The sequence below is a fragment of the Acomys minous genome, assembly GCF_964271855.1.
Source record: "Acomys minous genome assembly, chromosome: 12".
In the NCBI taxonomy this organism is placed as follows: domain Eukaryota; kingdom Metazoa; phylum Chordata; class Mammalia; order Rodentia; family Muridae; genus Acomys; species Acomys minous.
In genome coordinates, this window is record NC_140493.1 from 73,086,142 (window position 1) to 73,105,245 (window position 19,104).

At 41.4% G+C, this 19,104-nt stretch overlaps 1 protein-coding gene across 1 annotated transcript in view; it reads left to right on the top strand.

Moving 5' to 3' along the window:
* The window catches only part of ATAD5 (ATPase family AAA domain containing 5), a 46,310-nt gene that overhangs the window by 11,851 nt on the left and 15,355 nt on the right, over nucleotides 1–19,104 (top strand). Inside the window, exons 3-14 of the mRNA XM_084750416.1 lie at nucleotides 705–813; nucleotides 4,333–4,494; nucleotides 5,722–5,848; nucleotides 7,427–7,508; nucleotides 9,638–9,822; nucleotides 11,985–12,139; nucleotides 12,743–12,902; nucleotides 13,314–13,502; nucleotides 15,732–15,828; nucleotides 17,110–17,189; nucleotides 17,632–17,771; nucleotides 18,739–18,889. Of these exons, the coding sequence (XP_084606542.1) occupies nucleotides 705–813; nucleotides 4,333–4,494; nucleotides 5,722–5,848; nucleotides 7,427–7,508; nucleotides 9,638–9,822; nucleotides 11,985–12,139; nucleotides 12,743–12,902; nucleotides 13,314–13,502; nucleotides 15,732–15,828; nucleotides 17,110–17,189; nucleotides 17,632–17,771; nucleotides 18,739–18,889 (1,637 nt within the window). The remainder of the gene's footprint in view (nucleotides 1–704; nucleotides 814–4,332; nucleotides 4,495–5,721; nucleotides 5,849–7,426; nucleotides 7,509–9,637; nucleotides 9,823–11,984; nucleotides 12,140–12,742; nucleotides 12,903–13,313; nucleotides 13,503–15,731; nucleotides 15,829–17,109; nucleotides 17,190–17,631; nucleotides 17,772–18,738; nucleotides 18,890–19,104) is intronic.

Sequence of the window (19,104 nt, forward strand, 5' to 3'; positions counted from 1 at the left end):
CAACACTAACACACACCTTTAACCCGAGAGCTTTCTGCACACAGGATTTAATAAAGTTATCCCTAGGTCAAGAGGTGGAGCAAGAAACCAGCTGACAGGAATTAAAGAGTAGGGGGACTTTTGAGTTGAGGGGTATTTCAGATAGTGTGTAGAAGTAGAAGGCTTTGGCTTTTAGCTCTTCAGCTCTCCAGGACCTTCAGCTCCTCAGCTCCTTGGCCTTTGGCTTTTGAGCTAGCAAGCCTTCTGCCTCTGGTTTTTTGGCCTTTTTCTTCTGAGCTGTCAGCTGAGCTAGTGAGCCTTTTGGGCCTTTTCCATTGTGAGGTGGGGAGGAGGCTCAGCTGGTAACGTTCCCTGCCTCTCTGAGCTAGCAGGTTTTCACCCCAGCATCTGGCTCCTGAGACTTTATTGGTAAAATAGGAAGTTAGGGATTTTCATTTAAAACAACACTAAATAAAGTAATAAGTGATAAAGCATGGAGCTGGCGGGGTAGCTTTGTAGTAGAGTGACTGCTGAGCATATACAGGACCTGGGGTGCTTGGAGTCCCAAGCACCAGAAATTTTAAAAAATTTAACTTACTGTTGAATCAAACTGATGAGAATTGTTTTTTCTTTTGTTTAAATTGGAATATTAACTGGTTTGTTTTTATATTTAAGATCCTTGTGCATTATTACGAAAATATTTATGTGTCACTTTTTTTTTCCAGAATGAAATTCACTAGAATTAGTACTCCAAAAAAATCTAAGAAAAAGTCCAAGAAAAGATCCAAGAAATCAGAAACAACTGAGGGAGAGCTCACTGCTCAGAAGAGAAAGGTACTAAAAGCACTGGAGTCCTGACGGGGGCACTGCTTCCTTAAAGGACTGGCAGCTGTTGCTGGGCATCATGTCAAAGAGGATTTTTGTGTGTCATAAGTCCACTGCCTTCACCCTATGCCATTTGTTCCCTGTTGCTCTCTGACAAGCAGCCAGTGCTTTTAACTACTGAGCCACATCTTCAGCCTCTGCCTGTTTCTTAACCCCCTTTTATATTCGGGGTCTCCCTATGCAGAGCAGGCTGGCTTTGAACTCACAGAGATCCATCCACACCCAGCCTCTGGCTCTGTTCTTCTTTTTTAAAGATTTATTTATTTATACATATATAGTGTTTTTCCTGCATGTACACCTGCAGGCCAGAAGAGGACAATAGATCTCATGATAGATGTTTGTGAGCCACCATGTGGGTGCTGGGAATGGAACTCAGGACGTTTGGAAGAGCAGGTGGCTTTTAACCTCTGAGCCATCTCTCCAGCTCCCCAGATCTGTTCGTAATTCTTTTTTTTTTTTTTTTTTTTTTTTTTTTTTTTTTTTGGTTTTTCGAGACAGAGTCTTTTTGTTTGGCCTTGGCTGTCCTAGACTCACTTTGTAGACCAGGCTGGCCTTGAACTCACAGTGATCCACCTGCCTCTGCCTCCCAAGTGCTGGGATTAAGGCGTGTGCCACCACCGCCCGGCCTGTTCATAATTCTTTCTTTTCCTATCATAGCTAGTTAAATTCTATAAAGCCAATTTACATGTATTATATATATATATATATATATATATATATATTAAGAGAGCCTTATATACAGTATGCACAGTAACTACTTGTATTTGAAACATACTTTACCTGAGTTTGTTGGCTAAAATCAAAGAATACATAGTCATCAAGGTAGTAGAAAAATAACCACCAATTCTAATGAAAATTATAGATCCCATTTTGTTTAGTTTTTGTTTTTTATTTTATGAGACATGGCTCCTATGGGTAGCCCTGGCTGTCCTAGATTTGCTTTGTAGACCATGCTGGCCTGGTCTTACTGTGCCCAGCTAAATTTTTTGTTTTATAATCTGTGCATATTAATATTAATTAGTATGTATAGTACTCAAACATATGTTTATAGCAATGCAGCAACACACTGTGGCATCAGTCCTTCCTTCCTTTTTCTTTTTGGTTTTTCGAGACAGGGTTTCTCTGTGTAGCCTTGGCTGTCCTGGACTACCTTTGTAGACCAGGCTGGCCTCGAACTCACAGCGATCCGCCTGCCTCTGCCTCCCGAGTGCTGGAATTAAAGGCGTGCGCCACCATGCCCGGCCCTTTCTTTTTCTTTTTTACTTTTTAGTTTTTTGGGTTTGTTTTGTTTTTTTGGTTTTTTGAGACAAGGTTTTTTCTGTGGTAGCCTTGGCTGTCCTAGACTCACTTTGTAGACCAGGCTGGCCTCGAACTCACAGTGATCCACCTGCCTCTGCCTCCCAAGTGCTGGGATTAAAGGCGTGCCCCACCACCACCCCCTGGACATTTTTTGGTTTTTCAAGAAAGGGTTTCTCTGTGTAGCCTTGGCTGTCCTAGACTTGCTTTGTAGACCAGGCTGGCCTTGAACTCACAGCGATCCACCCGCCTCTGCCTCCCAAGTGCTGGGATTCATGGCACCACCACTCCCAGCGTCCACTGTATTTCTTATAGGGTTTTTCATTTGCTACTACATGGTCTTGGCTTGCCAGCTTGTGAATCCTGCCATTTCACTATAGGAACATTGGGAGTACAGACTGGTATATAGCAGCAACCGTGCTGGGCATTACATAGGTTCTGGGTTGGGCTTTTTTTGATGGGAAGGGGAGCCTTTTGAGATAGGATCTCACTGTGTAGACCAGGGTGGCCTTGAACTCACAGAGCTACACCTGCTTCTGGCTCCTGAATGATGGGATGCCTGGTTCTGGTGTTTTGCTTCTTTCATTTGTTCGTTCATTCATTCATAGGTACTTATTCATTCATTCATTTATAGGAATCTGTCATCTATCTTTCTGTGTGTCTGTGTCTATTTATCTATATTGGCTTTTTGGTACAGGGTTTGTCTCTGTAGCCCTGGCTGTCCTAGAACTCACTCAATAGATTAGGCTGGCCTCAAACTCAAAGTGATCTCTCTGCCTCTGCCTCCCCAGTGCTTGGACTAACAGCGTGACCACCACTGCCCATCTGGTTCTGGGGTTTTAAACTTAAATTCTCACACTGAGCCTCTCCCTCTGGGTATTTTACAAACACGTAGATACCTTTATTAGGACAATTATAGGTTAAAAAAAAAAAAGGCAGACTAGACCGGGCACTGGTGGTGCACGCATTAATCCCAGCACTTGGGAGGTAGGGGCAGGTGGATCTCTGAGTTTGTGGCCAGCCTGGTCTACTAAGTGAGTGTAGGACAGCCAGGGCTACACAGAGAAACCCTGTCTCGGGGAAAAAAAAAAAGGCAGACTATTGCTGAATACATTTGCATTTGGGGTCCCTGGTGAAAATGTGAACAGTAATTTCTTTTTTTTTTTTTTTGGTTTTTCGAGACAAGGTTTCTCTGTGTAGCCTTGCCTGTCCTGGACTAACTTTGTAGACCAGGCTGGCCTTGAACTCACAGTGATCCGCCTGCCTCTGCCTCCCGAGTGCTGGGATTAAAGGCATGCGCCACCACCGCCCGGCTGTGAACAGTAATTTCTTTTTTTTTTGTTTTTGTTTTTTGTTTTTTGAGACAGGGTCTCTCTGTGTTGCCTTGGCTGTCCTGGACTCACTTTGTAGACCAGGCTGGCCTCGAACTCACATCGATCCACCAGCCTCTGCCTCCCGAGTGCTGGGATTAAAGGCATGCGCCACCACGCCCGGCGAACAGTAATTTCTTGATTGATTATTGTGATGTAAGTATTTTTCTATTATATATTTGGTTTTTTAATATTAAATATGAAATTCTTTTTTTCCCAAAGATTTACTTTATTATGTATACAACACCCTGTCTGTGTGTGTGCTTGCCCGCCAGAAGAGGGCACCAGATCTCATTGTAGATGGTTGTGAGCCAACATGTGGTTGCCAGGAATTGAACTCAGGACTTTTGGAAGAGCTGACAGTGCTCTTAACCTCTGAGCCATCTCTTCAGCCCCAAATATGAAATTCCTTTTTTTTTTTTGTTTGTTTGTTTAGTTTTGTTTTTCGAGACAGGGGTTCTCTGTGTAGTCTTGGCTGTCCTCGACTCACTTTGTAGACCAGGCTGCCCTTAAACTCACAGCAATCCACCTGCCTCTGCCTCAGGAATGATGGGATTTAAGGCAGGCGCCACCATGCTCGGCACCAAATATGAAATTCTTAAGCCAAGCAGGGTAGCACACATTGGCAATCCCAGTGCTCGGGAGGCAGAGGCCGGCAGAGAGTTTGAGGCCAGCCTGACTTACAAATTGAGTCCAGGACAACCAGGGCTACACAGAAAAACCCTGTCTCAAAACACAAAATAACAAAACAAAAAAAGAATTCTTGCTGTGACCTGAATTAATAATCTGAAATTTTGTCTAGGCAAACAGTACTTCAAAAAGTATATCAAAAGCAAAACAACTGATTGAGAAAGCAAAAGCTTTCCGAGTCAATGGGTCAGAGGCTGAGGAAACAGTGGTCCCCTTGAGGCGGTCCTCCAGGCACCTGATACTTCCTGAAAGGGGGACGTCACCAGAGACAGATGTAAGTGCTCAAGCATCTATTGATAACAATCGCTGTTGGTTTTGTTACAGAAGTAGGAGAGGGCAACCTTTATAATACGGTCGCATGCGATGAGCTATGGGTGTGCTAGACGCACTGCTTTAAAGCCTTTGGCTTTCAGGATATAGTCTAAGTCTCAGGTCATTCAAGGGGGCTTGTAAACTGAACAGGTTCTCGAGCAGTTCTTTACCACGGTCATACTAAATTACTCATTTCTTCCCAGATAGCCTACTTTTCATTTTATTTTCTCACTTTGAAGTTCACATTCCAAGTATTGTCTTCTCTCTGAGAATTCTCTACTCAGCTCTTACTGTCCTTCTAAAAGCCGCTACCTCCTATCTTTTAAAATAGGTTTATTGAGATATAATTCACATCCGGTAGAGTTGGCCATTTAAGTATGCAGTTCAAAACTTAAAGTGTTGTGGTGCATACCTGGAATCTTACTTAGCACTAGGAACGTATATTAGAGGGATCAGAAGTTCATGGTGGTCTCAGCCTACATAATAAGTTCAAGGGAAGTCTGGTCTACCTGAGACTTTATCTTTAAAAAAGTAGTTCAGTGTGTTGGAATATATTCAGAGTTATGTATAGGCTTTGAACTTTTTCAATCCTACTTTTTGTTTATTTTGTTTTTGTTTTTGTTTACTATATCATAGACAGGGTTTCTCTTTGTAGTCTTGGCTATCCTGGACTCTGTAGACCAGGCTGGCCTCGAACTCACAGAGATCCACCTGCCTCTGCCTTCTGAGTGCTGGGATTAAAGACTGTGCCTGGTTGATAATAACCTTTTCAAAAGAAAGAAGATGGGCATGGTGTTGCATGCCTTTAACCCAGGCACCCCAGAAAGAAGCAGGCCAGCCTGGTCTGGACAGCCAGGGGTACAAAGTGAGATTACTTGTCTCAAAGGAAGAAAGAGAGAGAGAGAAAGCAAGCAAGCTAGCTAGCGAGCTATATGTTGAAATTGCAAATATCTGTAGTAAGAAAGAATCTGCAAGTATAATGAAAAGGGAATTCCTTCATTTTCTCTGTTACACCCCAATCCCTAAAAGTTGTAGTCACAGGCTGTGTTATCAGGTATATATATATATATATATGGAAACAATTAGCTCAGAACTATCTGAGGATTAGGCATTGACTGGGATTATTAGAATCTGCTAAGAATGAGAGGAAAATATTGTATTAAAGTTTCCCTCCCCCCCTTTCTCTTAGGACTCTGTGATACTAATAGATTCAAGTCCAACTTCTATAAAGCAACCAGAGAAAAATCAGAAGAAACTTCAGAATCTGAATGATGTACTAGGAAAAACTCTTAACAAGCCTTCTAAACTTAGCCCTGGTAATTGGATTTAATACCATTTTATGAATAGTAGAATGTTTGGGAGCGTTTAATTCTGAATTTTCTGGTGTAAAGTTAATGTCTTTTCCTATAAAATAGAAATTTTAGGTGTTTTGTTTGTTTTATTATTTTGAGATAGTCTCTCATTATGTAGCCCTGGCCTGGAACTGGCTACAGAAATCTGTCTGTTTGTGCCTAATGAAATGTTGGGATTAAAGGCATATACCATCAGGCCTAGTTTTGGTATGGTTTGGGTTTTTTTGGGGGGAGGGTATTGTTTATTTATTTGGTTTTTTTGTTTGTTTGTTTGTTTTTTGTTTAAGACAGGGTTTCTCTATATAGCCCTGGCTGTGCTGGAGCTCACTCAATAGACTAGCTAGCCTCAGACTCAGAGATCTACAGACCTCTGCTTCCTGAGTGATGGGATTAAAGGTGTGCTCCACCACCACTGCCTGGCTTTTTTCTTTTCTTCTTTTGGTTTTGAGAGAGTTTCTCTGATAGCTTTGGCTATCCTGGAACTCACTCTGTAGACCAGGCTGGCCTGCAATGTACAGAGATCCACCTGCCTCTGTCTCCCAGAGTGCTGGGATTGCACGCATGCTACCAAGCACATTTCTGCCTCTCTTTTTGTTTGCTTTGTGGGACAGGATTTCCTGTTACAGGCTAGTTGCTTTGTTTTGTTTCCATTTTTGGAGACAGGGTTTCTTTGGGTAGTCCTGGCTGTCCTGGACTAACTTTTGTAGACCAGGCTGGCCTCGAACTCACAGTGATATTCCTGCCTCTGCCTCCCGGGTGCTGGGGTTAAAGGCATGCGCTACCATGCCTGGCTGAACATGTTTATTTTTAAATTTTGTTTTTGGACATACTTTAAATTACTGTACTTCTATAAATATACTTGGCAGCTCCTAAACTTGTCTTTCAAATTTTTCTGTGTTCACTAACACATTTCATTATCTTTTATTTATTAATTGGTTGATTTGTATGTCTTTTTTTGTTTGTTTGTTTGTTTGGTTTTTGGTTTTTCGAGACAGGGTTTCTCTGTGTAGCCTTGGCCATCCTGGACTCACTTTGTAGACCAGGCTGGCCTCGAACTCACAGTGATCCAGCTGCCTCTGCCTCCCGAGTGCTGGGATTACAGGCGTGCGCCACCACGCCCGGCTTGATTTGTATGTCTACACCCATGGGAGGTTGCAAGATGGGTGCAAGACAATTCAGGTGTGGTCTTTGCCTTCCACTTTGTGGTTTATACTTGAGCCTCAGGGATAAAACTCAGCTTGTCCAAGATACAAAACTCTGTCTCAAAAAACCAAAAAAAAAAAAAAAAAAAAGGAAAAAAAATCTTTAGGTATTTCCCTAGATGTTAAGCAAAATTTTGAGACGTACTGTATAGGATTCTGTAGTTAAAATAAAAGTATTCCAGGGGATTCTGGCATTACCAAGTTGGTGAAGCATTATTATATAGTATTTTTATAATTAAGAAGCTAGATTCTAAAATTTTTAGAATATAATTTTGAAAACAATTGAAAATATGTGGGGATGGTAACATTTAATACTAACTGAAGTATTGATTTTTCTAAGGAAAAATGAAAATTGCTCCTTTATTTCTTGCCAAAAAGACTAAAAGAACAGCCATTCCTGTCTTTGATTTGGATGACAGCAGGTCAGTTCAATACAAATATTTAAACATTAAATGTTTTATGGACTACAAGTTATTTTTATTTGTTTAATTAGATTCGAATGACCATTTGAAATGTGTGTGTGTGTGTGTGCCCATGCCTGTTTGTGATGTGCTCACGTGTGTGTATGGTGTACCTGGAGGCTAGAGGCAGATGCCTCCATTACCCAGCTTTTGTGTGGGTCCTGGCATCACACCTCCAATTTCCACACTTGGATGGCAAGTACTTTACCTACTTACGTCTTCTCCCCAGCCCTGGGATAACTTTTTATAAAATATTATTGATGGGGGCTGTAGAAATGGCTCAGTGGTTAACAACACTGACTGTTCTTCCTAAGGACCCAGGTTCAGTTCCCGGCAGCCACATGGTGCGGTCTGTAACTCTGGTTCCAGGGTTTCTGACATGCTTACACAGACATACATGCAGGAAAACACAGCCCAGGCTGTTCTGAGACTGACAGTCTTTCAGCTTCTGTTCCCAAATGCTGGGATCTCAGCTGTTTGCTAACACAATAAGTCTTTTGGGGTATTTTTGTTTTATGTGTATGTGTGTGTGTACTTATAAAAAAATGTCAAGCCAGGCATGGTGGCGCACGCCTTTAATCCTGGCACTCGGAAGGCACAGGCAGGCGGATCTCTGTAAGTTTGAGGCCAGCCTGGTCTGCAAAACAAGTCCAAGACAGCCAGGGCCACACAGAAAAACTCTTGTCTCAGAAAACAGTTTTTGTTTTTATTTGTTTAATCATCATCATTTTAGTTTTTCGAGCCAGGGTTTCTCTTTGTAGCCCTGGCTGTCCTAGAACTCACTCTGTAGAACCAAGCTGGCCTTGAACCCAGAGGTCTGCCTGCTGGTATTAAAAGATGCGCACCACCACTGCCTTGCTAAGACAGTTTTGTTTGTTTGTTTTTTAATGTAGACATTCTTTTTAAATGTATACATATTTGTCTTTAACATGAGTAGATAAACAAAAAAGAATTTTACCAGCTTTTTGTTGTTGTTGTTGTTGTTGTTGTTGTTGTTGTTGTTTGAGACAGGGTCTCTCTGTGTTAGTCTTGGCTGTCCTGGACTTACTTTGTGCTGAGATTAAAGGTGTGTACCACCACCGCCTGGCTTACCATCTAATTCATTGGGTGTGCTTAGTTTTGAAATTTTTTTTTTTTTAAGATTTCATTTTTCTTGTGTGTGGTCTGTCTGTGCAGGTGTATCCCTATGTTGGAAAATGGTGAATTGTCCTTTCCTTTGTTTGGGTCTCAGGGATGGAATTCAGTTTCATCAGGCTTGTGTGGCAAGTGCCTTTCTAAAGTACCTTTTTTTTAAAGATTTATTTTTTTATTACATATATAGTGTTTGGCCTGCATGGATGCCTGCACACCTAAAGAGGGCACCAGATCTCATTGTACATGGTTGTGAGATGGTTATAAGATATCATTATAGATGGTTGCTGGGAATTGAACTCAGAACCTTGGAAGAGCAGCCAGTGTTTTTAACCTCTGAGCTATCTCTTCAGCTGGCAAGTATCTTTACCACTGAGCAGTCTCACTAGCCTGAAGATAAAAGTCTAAAATATTTATTTTCTAGATAGTTCATTCTTTAAAAATTTTTTGCATTTATTTATTTACTTATTGTGTATATGGATGTGTATAGCCCAGAGATTTGTTTTTCCTACTCCCATCTTCGTCCTGGAGATTAAACTCAGGTCATCAGTCTTGGTAGCAAGTACCGCTACCTGCTGAGCCATTTCACTGGCCCTACATAGTTTATTATTTATTTTGTTTTACTTTATTTATTTTAACACAGAGCCTCCCTGTATAGCTCTGGCTGTCCTAGATCTTAACTGTGTAGACTAGTCTGGACTCAGAACTCACAGAGATCCACCTGCCTTTCCCTCCTGAATGCTGGGATTAAAGTCATGCACCATTGTACCTGGCTACTTTGAAAATATTATTTTTATTACATTAATCAATTTATTTATTTACATGTCTATACACACATGTTGTATAGATATGTAAACAGTTGTTTACATGACCTCCATGCTGTGGGTCCTGGGAATTATTCTTTTAGGTGCTTATAATTTTTGCTTTTTTTTTTTTTCTTTCAATAATTTTCTTCAAAGTCAAGACTCATCAGAACAAACTCATGATTGTGATGTACAATTTAAAGCAAAGCGTGATTTCCTAATGAGTGGTTTGCCAGACTTACTGAAACGACAGATTGCAAAGAAAGCGGCTGTATTAGAGTCATACAATGCAGTGAGTACCAGTTTCCAGAGGGCTGTGCACGTGCAGCAGAAGGACGGCAGTAAGTTTGTTTGCTTGTTTGTGTTTATGTGTGGGTCTGTTTGTTTACTTACACAGGGTTTCTCTGTATAGATTGGCTGGCCTGAAACTCACTACATGGACCAGGCCAGCCTCGAGTGTATTATTTATTTTTGAGCCAGGGTCTCTTAGTCTGTTGCCCAGTGTGGCTTTAAACGAATGTATTCCAGACCTGAAATTCAGCCACACTTCTGCTTTAGCCTCCTGAGTGTTGGGATTATGGGCTAAGTATTTAGCTTCCCCTGTGAGAACTAATCTGATACTATGTAAGATGGTGTTTTAAAAAAAAAAAAAATAGGGACACCTTGGGGGTGTCCCTAGTTGATAGAGTACCTGCCTGCGTGCATATGGGAGGCATAGGGTTGACCCTCAGCACAGTGAAAGGTAAAGGTAAGGATACACTTTAAGGAGAGTGGCACACACCTGTTTCCCAAACACCTGGAGCGTGACACAGGAGGATCACGAGTTTGAGACCCTTCTGGCCTATATAGTGAGACTCTGGTTTTTTTGTTTCTTTTTTTGTTTTTCCTTTCTTTCTTTCTTTCTTTCTTTCTTTCTTTCTTTCTTTCTTTCTTTCTTCTTTTTTTTTTCTCAAGATAGGGTTTCTCTGTGTAGCCTTGGCTGTCCTGAACTTGATTTGTAGACCAGGCTGGCCTTGAACTCACAGCAATCCACCTTGCCTCTGCCTCCTGAGTGCTGGGATTAAAGATGTGTGCCACCACCACCTGGGGAAACTCTGTTTTTTGTTTGTTTGTTTTACAAAGAACAAAGTGTTGGGAAAAGGCTCAGTGGCTAAGAGCATTTACTGCTCTTGCAGATGACCTGGGTTCGAGTCCCAGCACCCACATGGAGGCTTATAACCACTTGTGACTCCAGGAGATCTGGGATTTGTGTATTCAGGAGGGAAGACTTTCTTCTGTCCTTGATGGGCACCTATGCACATGTAGAACATTAAACATGCAGTCAGGAACACATGCAAAGTATAATAATCCCATCACTTAGGAAGCAGAAACAGGAGGATGTCAGTGAGTTCAAACCCAGCCTGGTCTACATAGCAAGTTCCAGGGCAGCCAGAGCTACATTATGAGACCCTGTCTTTAAAAAAGAAAGAAATGCTTTAAAAAGAAATAAATGTTTTGTTGTTGTTGTTTTAGGTTTTTCAAGACAGGGTTTCTCTGTGTAGCCCTGGCTGCCTTGGAACTTGCTTTGTAGATCAGGCTGGCCTCTAACTCACAGAGATCCACCTGCCTCTGCCTCCCAGAGTGCTAGGATTGCAGGTGTGTGCCACCATGCCCAGCTCAAAAAATTGCTTGCTTGTTTGTTTTTTTAAAGAAAAATGGGGTACTTTTTCTGGCTCTATAGCATTCTGATGATTTTTAGTGATTACAAGTGTATTTTATCCTTTTCCTCCTAATCACTACATTCAAGTTTACTGATGATGCTCCTATGCAGAGCAAAGAAGGCAGAGGGTTTTTTTTCTTACCCCTTTGTCATCTTTGCAACTCTGATGTAAGGGACCTTGAAGGATATTGTTCTAATGTTTAAATTTGGGTTTGTTGGGAGGCTGGGTTTGAGAATCTGTAGTTCATGGCCAGTCTGAGGGACACAGCAAGTTTAGTGAGGCTCTGTCTAAAAACAAACAGCATAACCAAACAAAAAATCAAAACCTTAAACAGACGCTAAATCAAAATGCTAAATAGTACCTTGATTTTTTTTTTTATACTACATATCAACCTTGATTTTAAAAGCTTCAAAACAAATTAGCTTGCTGGAATTCACTCATTTTCACAAATTCAGGAGAAGATGAGGTGATCAGCTGTTTCTTGGTGGGAGTCTTGTTATGAAGCCTGGGTAAGACTTGTGCCCTCAGTCCTGTCTCCAGCTCCAGAGGGTTGGAGCTTAGGGTGTACCATGGCAAGGGTGACATATGCATTTTGTACACTATGTGTTCACCTGGGTGTTTGATATTTGTGTTTAACCATATAGCTGCTTTGGCTTGCTTGCTTGGTGGTGGTGTTTGTGTTGCTGGGAATTGAACTCAGGGTCTCATATATACTAAGATTTGTCAGGCCTTTTCATGTTTGTGTGTTTAATATTTGCTAAAGGAATAGTGTATAACTTAGGATACTTTCTGTTTTTCTTTAGAATATTGGTTATGGCATTTGAAGCCACCTTCTTGTCCTCTGTTAACTAAATGTAAGGAATTAAGTACTAAAGTAACAGATCTCTCAAAATGTGTTGTTGTTCTTGGTGAATTTTCAACCTTGAATCCCAGTCCAAGAAATAAATCTGCTGTTGTGGTGAGTACCAGATCCTGCTTCCATAGGACGACACTGGGTACCAACTGTTTAGGATGGAAGGGTGGTGGTCTTCTTTTCCTAGGCTCTCGTTTTAAAAACAAATCTAGGGCTGGAGAGATGGCTCAGCATCTCAATTCCCAGCAACCACATGGTGGCTCACAACCATCTATAATGAGATCTAGTGCCCTCTTCTGGCCTGCAGGTGTACATGCAGGTAGAGCACTAGATATGTAATAAGTGAATCTGAAGAAGGAGGAGGAGGAGGCTGAGACATGAAAATGATGAATTTTAGGCTAGCCTAGGCTTTATACTGAAATCTTGTCTTATTCTCATTTAATTTTGAGAAAGGCTTTCAACTTCACTAGCTTGCATTGGCTGGCCAGAAGCTCACTGTAAGTCAGAACTAAGGCATAAAGTATAATTAGTTGAAAGTAGAAAGTAAATATATGAAATAGGTCCTTCCAAAGCTAAGCAAGTGTGTTTAGTGAGTAAAGCTAATCTTCCATTGATAGTGCCTTTGTAGGCAGGAGGTATTTGGTGGTGCTGTGGCTAAGGAAGTGGATGATATGGACTTGTTATTATACATTTTGTTCCTCATTGCAGTTGATGAGAACAAGGAAGGATTTTACTAAAGAAGTAAGAAACCTTTTGCTGGAGGAAATAAAGTGGTCAAATCCTGAATTTTCTTTGGGGAAATATTTTCCATTTCTTCTAAAAAAACGAATTGAGCACCAGGTACTTTCTGAGGGTCAAGGTAAACAAGGTTAGTGATAATCATTGTCATTTATGTGTTCATTTGAGTTTTGAAAAGATGAAGACCCAGCCTTTGGTTAGCACAGACAGAACTTTGCTGCCGATTGGCAAGGGAGATTGTTTAGGAGAGCAGCGCAGTGTTTGGTACTGCCAGCTCCCAGAGAGTCTAGTCCAGGTGGATCTAGTTCTGTTAAAATGCTAATCATTCATTAACAAAGCCTTAAATGAAGTTATTGCAATTTAGTGTCTTGTACATATTAAGGCTTCTGGCTTATTCTGATTACATATCATTTGCTTCTTAACTTTTCATCCTAATGTTGTAAGCCTACAGGATATTTAAAAGTGATAGGAAGATTATTGGGTATCGAAGATTGTTTTCATTGATTAGTAAGCACATACATTTCCCTAATTTCCAAAACAGCAAGTCCACAGCAACAGCCTGATGCCAGTCAAAAGGAAACCAAAAGGAAACGCACGGAAATGGGAAATCAAAAGTCAAAAAGAAAGAGACCAAATGAATATTCAGTGAGCCCAGAAAAGATAAAGGGGAAGTTGGAAGAACTTGACAAAGGAATCAGCTCTTCTGGGATAAATCTAGACTCTTCCAAAGGTATATTTCTAACTATCTCAGGAAGAAGCGAAGCACACACTTTAAGTACATGTTTTGTCAAGACGGAAGCTGTCAATGATATTCTGATAGCACATGATGACAGAGTCAATAGCAGAAATCCTGTCCTTTCCTGGCAAATTGGGTTTGTTTCCTTCTCTCATCCTAGAACTCTTGATTTTTAACCTCTCAATTCTACTCCCTCTCTCTTTGAGACTGTTTTATGTAGCCCAGGTTGATCTCAAACAAATGACCTTGAGCTTTCTGCCTCCACCTCCCGAGTGTCAGGATTGGAAACTTGCATTATATGCCATGTGAATGCATGGTGCTGAGGACTGAACCCAGGCCTTTGTGCATGCTAGGCAAGTAGTCTATCCACTAAGCCATATTGTTAACTCCTAACCGTTAACCCCCCCCCCCACACGCACACCCAGCCCTTTTTTTAAATTTCTTTTTTAGTTTTTTTGAGACAGGATTTCTCTGTTTAGCTGTGGCTGTACTAGACTCGCTTTGTAGATCAGGCTCCCTCGACCTCAGAGCGATCCACCTGCCTCTGCCTCAGGAGTGCTGGGATTACAGGTGTGCACCACCACGCCCAGCCTCCTCTCTCCCATTTTAGAAAACATTCTTCCTGCATGTTGCCCAGGGTAGCTTTGAATTTGCTTTTCTGACTCAGCCTCCCAAATAGCTTTGTTGGCTCACAGAGAAGCATGCTAACATGTAGTTGTCAAATTTATAGTTTTATTCTATACATCGACAAATGCTTTTTTTGTTTTTAGACACAAGGTCCTGCTGTGTATCCCTGGCTGACCTTGAACTCATGAGTTAAGTTAGGATTGTGGGCATTCACCACACTTTCCTTTTGCATGGACTTTGTTTTTAAACCAGAGATCTGCCAGACCTGACGTATCGGTTTCCTTGCCTGTATAAACCCATTCAGATTTTGATCCTAGTTAGTTGGCATGTTAGGAGTTTTTGTTAGAGGTGTATTCTTTTGGGGGGGTGTTTTGTTTGTTTGTTTGTTTGGTTGGTTGGTTTCTCGAGACAGGGTTTCTCTGTGTAGCCTTGGCGGTCCTGGATTCACTTTGTAGACCTGGCTGGCCTCGAACTCACAGTGATCCACCTGCCTTTGCCTCCCGAGTGCTGGGATTAAAGGCGTGCACCACCATGTATTCTTTGTCTCCATCTGGATTGTCTTCCTAGATCAGAGGCTGCCTTTGTTCTTTTTTTTTTTTTTTTTTTTAAACAGTGTTTCAGAGCCGGGCGTGGTGGCACACGCCTTTAATCCCAGCACTCGGGAGGCAGAGGCAGGTGGATTGCTGTGAGTTCAAGGCCAGCTAGGTCTACAAAGTGAGTCCAGGACAGCCAAGGCTACACACAGAGAAACTCTGTCTCAAAAAAATAAAAAATAAACAAAACCAAAAAAACCCCCAGTGTTTCTCTGTGTAATAGCGCTGTCTGTCCTGGAACTCACTCTGTGGACCAGGCTGGCCTCAAACTCACAGAGATGCACCTGCCCCTGCCTCCCAAATGCTGGGATTAAAGGTGTGTGCCATCATGCCCAGCCCGCTGCCTTTGGTCATTAGCTTATTTTTTTCTGTGCTACACTATTTCTCATGGTTCATATTATTATATGGTCATTTAAATGTAGTTATTAAAAGTTGTGATGTAAATACATTACTCAGTTTTTATGGTAATTAATTTTTTTCTAATTTATTTATTTATTTTTTGAGATAGGGTCTCACTATGTAGCATGGGCTGGCCTAGAATTCACTGTATAGACCAGACTAGCCTTCATTCAGAGATCTACATGCCGCTGCCTCTGAATGCTGAAATTCAGGTGTGAGATTGGTTTATATTTTTTTTGTGTGTATTTTTTATGATTGAGCGTGACAGTTTTTAAACATAAAGTTTTTTAAAAAACATTCTTGAGTTTTATTATTTATTTATTTATTTATTTTGGTTTTTCGAGACAGGATTTCTCTGTGTAGCTTTGGCTGTCTTGGACTTACTTTGTAGACCAGGCTGGCCTTGAACTCACAGAGATCCTCCTGCCTCTGCTTCCTGAGTGCTGGGATTACAGGCGTGCACCACCATGGCCAGCTCATTCTTGCATTTTATAAATGAAGTTCTTTCTATAGATGCCTTTTATTGCATCTATAATAATGTAAACGTCTAAGGAATGTTAAGGAATGAATAATACCTTACTGTGTTTATTTGTTTTTACTTTAGAGTCTGGGACTGAAGACATGCTTTGGACAGAAAAGTACCAGCCTCAGAATTCGAGTGAACTCATAGGCAACGAGCTGGCTGTCAAAAAGTTACATAGGTTGGTAGAGTTTGAAAAGGAATTAAGAAATAGTTTATGAATTTAGTTATGCTATTTAGATTAAAATTTAGAAACTACAAAGTAATAATATTACATGGAAAAGTCTTTTTGGAAAATAATTTCAAGTAAAACGTTTTCTTTTGCTTTTTTGTTTGTTTTGGTTTTTTGAGATAGGGCTTCACTGTGTAGCCCTGGCTGTCCTGGAACTCAGTCTGTAGACAAGGCTAGCCTGGAACTCAGCAATCTGCCTGCCTCTGCCTCCTGAGTGCTGGGATTAAAGGTGTGCGCCACCATAGCTGGGCTTACTTATTTATTTATTTACTTATTTATTTCCATCTTCTTTCTATTTCTATTCACCAGAGTTTACCACTATATAAACTGTCTAATACAGTTTTTAAACAAAATGATATATGCTGGTTGTGTTGGTGACACCTGTAATCTCTCAGTCTAGAGATGGATGCAAGAAGGACCAGGAGTTAAGGTCCAGTCTGAACTATACAGGTTAAGGCTAGCCTGGACTACATGATACTCTTATCCTCCCCAAGAAAGAAAAAAATCATATCCACATATTCTTACTTTTTAATTTGTCTTTGGAGATAGAGATTCTTTTTTGTAACCTTGGCAATCCTGGAACTAGCTCTGTAGACCAAGCTGGCCTCAAACTCACAAAATTGCCTTTCCGGGCCTAGGCCTCATGGTGTACTACCGGTAATCCTAGTACAAGGTCAGTCTGGGCAGCATAGCCAGATGCTGTCACAAAAAATAAATCAGTAGGGATCATCATCACGGCTCAGGTATGAAAGTGGCCGACAACCTGAGTTCTGTTCCTGAACCCACATGGTAGAAGGCAAGAGCCAGCTCCTCAGAGTTGGTGTCTCTGTCTTCCTCATGCACATATGCATACAAAAATAACCCTGTGATGCCCCTGCTCTGACCTCCTAAGTTGTGCAGTTACAGTGTTGGGGTCCTAAGTGTATTCCACACTGTCTATTTGGCACTGGATACTGAACACACACTTTATGCATTCATGGTGAGCGTTCTTGCAGCTGGGCTACAGCACAGCCCAATACTCTAAATTGTATTAATATATTTCTTTCTTTCTTTTTTTTTTTTTTTTGTTTTTCGAGACAGGGTTTCTCTGTGTTAGCTTTGGCTATACTGGACTACCTTTTTAGACTAGGCTGGCCTTGAACTCACAGTGATCCACCTGCCTCTGCCTCCCTAGAGCTGGGATTAAAGGCTTGCGCTACCACGCCCGGCTAATGTATTTCTTTATGACAGTTGGTTGAAGGACTGGAAAAGAAGAGCTGAACTGGAAGAAAAACAGAATTTGAAGGGAAAAAGAGATGAAAAACAGGAAGGTATTTTGAGTTATAGTTTTCTTTTTTAAATTTCATTGAACATTTTAAGTTAGATTAGCTAAAATTTGCATAAACTTAAGGATTAGTATATTTCGTGTTTGATTTTTTTAACTCTTTGTGGATTCACTTTATAGTATTTATTGGCAAGAAGTTTGTGGGATTTAATTGCCATGTTTCATGAGGTAAAAGTGCTACCTAAGCAATTAATAGTTTTATTTTATTTTTTATTTTTTAAAGATTTATTTATTATGTATAGTGTTCTGCCTGCATGTATAACTGTAGGCCAGAAGAGGGCACCAGATCTCATTGAAGATGGTTGTGAGCCACCATGTAGTTGCTGGGAACTGAACTCAGGATGTTTCGAAGAGCAGCCAGTGCTCTTAGCCTCCGAGCCATCTCTCCAGCCCATTAATAGTTTTATTTTATTTGAATAATTTTTCAGATTTGTCGGGTAGCATGGACTTTAAAGGCAGTTCAGATGAGGAAGAGTATCGCCTTTGCAACACGGTTCTCATAACAGGGCCGACGGGAGTGGGGAAGACTGCCGCCGTGTATGCGTGCGCTCAGGAGCTCGGGTTTAAGGTCAGTAGCCAGCCACAGTGAATGCTATAAACTCGCAGTGTACCCGTGGTCCTAGATTAGCCTGAAGGAGCATGAACCCAAGGCCAGCCTGTGTTAATGACGTCCTCTTTCAAAGAAGAGGAAAGGGTGATGGGGAGATGACTCAGTTGAAAAAGTAATTAAGAGCCTGGTGTGGTGGCGCGCGCCTGTAACCCCAGCACTGGGGAGGCAGAGGCAGGTGGAGCCTGGTGTGGTGGCGCGCGCCTGTAACCCCAGCACTCGGGAGGCAGAGGCAGGTAGATTGCTGTGAGTTTGAGGCCAGCCTGGTGTACAAAGTGAGTCTAGGACAGCCAGGGCTACACAGAGAAACCTTCTCTGGGGAAAAAAAAAGAAAAGAGAAAAAGAAAAAGTACATGAGGACTGAGCTCAGCTTCCCCAGCTGCCAAGTAGTGTACCAGGTTCACCAAGAGTCTCTTCTGTTTGTTTGTTTGCTTGTTTTTTGGAGACACATTCTTTCTATGTAAACTAGCCTGGCCTGGAGAGTCCCCTGCCTCTGCCCTCAGGTGCTAGGATTACAGCACCACTACGCAGGAATCAAAAGTCCTTTTCTTAAAACCAAGGTGGATAAGCACTTGGGAGGCAGAGACAAGCAGATCAATGTGAGTTCGAGGCCAGCCTGGTGTACAGTGAGTCCAGGACAGCCAAGGATACACAGAGAGACCCTGTCTCAAATACCCAGGGTGGATGGAGATTGAGGAAGACACTCAAGGTCATCCTCTGTTCTCCACACGTACACACTCCCATTCACACATGATCAGAGCAGGAAGTATGTGTGAGATGGTTTGGGACTGTAATCCTAGCTGAGGGCTGAAGGAGGAGGAAGATTGGTGTCCATTTGAACCCAGCCTAGGATACAGTGTGAGACGCTGTCTCAAGAAGAAAGGAAAGAAATCTTTTCTTTTAAAAAATGTATATATTCTCCTTTTAGATATTTGAAGTGAATGCCTCTTCCCAGCGAAGTGGAAGACAAATCCTGTCTCAGCTGAAGGAAGCTACCCAGTCCCATCAAGTAGATAAACAAGGTGTAAACTCACAAAAACCCAGTTTCTTTAATAACTACAGCATTGGCAAGTCACCAAGTAAGTAACCTATTCCTTTGAGCTACAGTAATATTTTGAAAAGTAAAATCTGAGAGAATAGTTCTCATCAGCATCTGCCATTTATTTTTTATCTTTTCCTGCACATAAGCAAGCTTTTGTTCCCCAGGCTGTTTTGAAGTAATATAAATCTGAAAGCCATAAACTAAACATCTAGACCATTGTAATATGTTACTAAACATTAAAAGGGCTTTTTG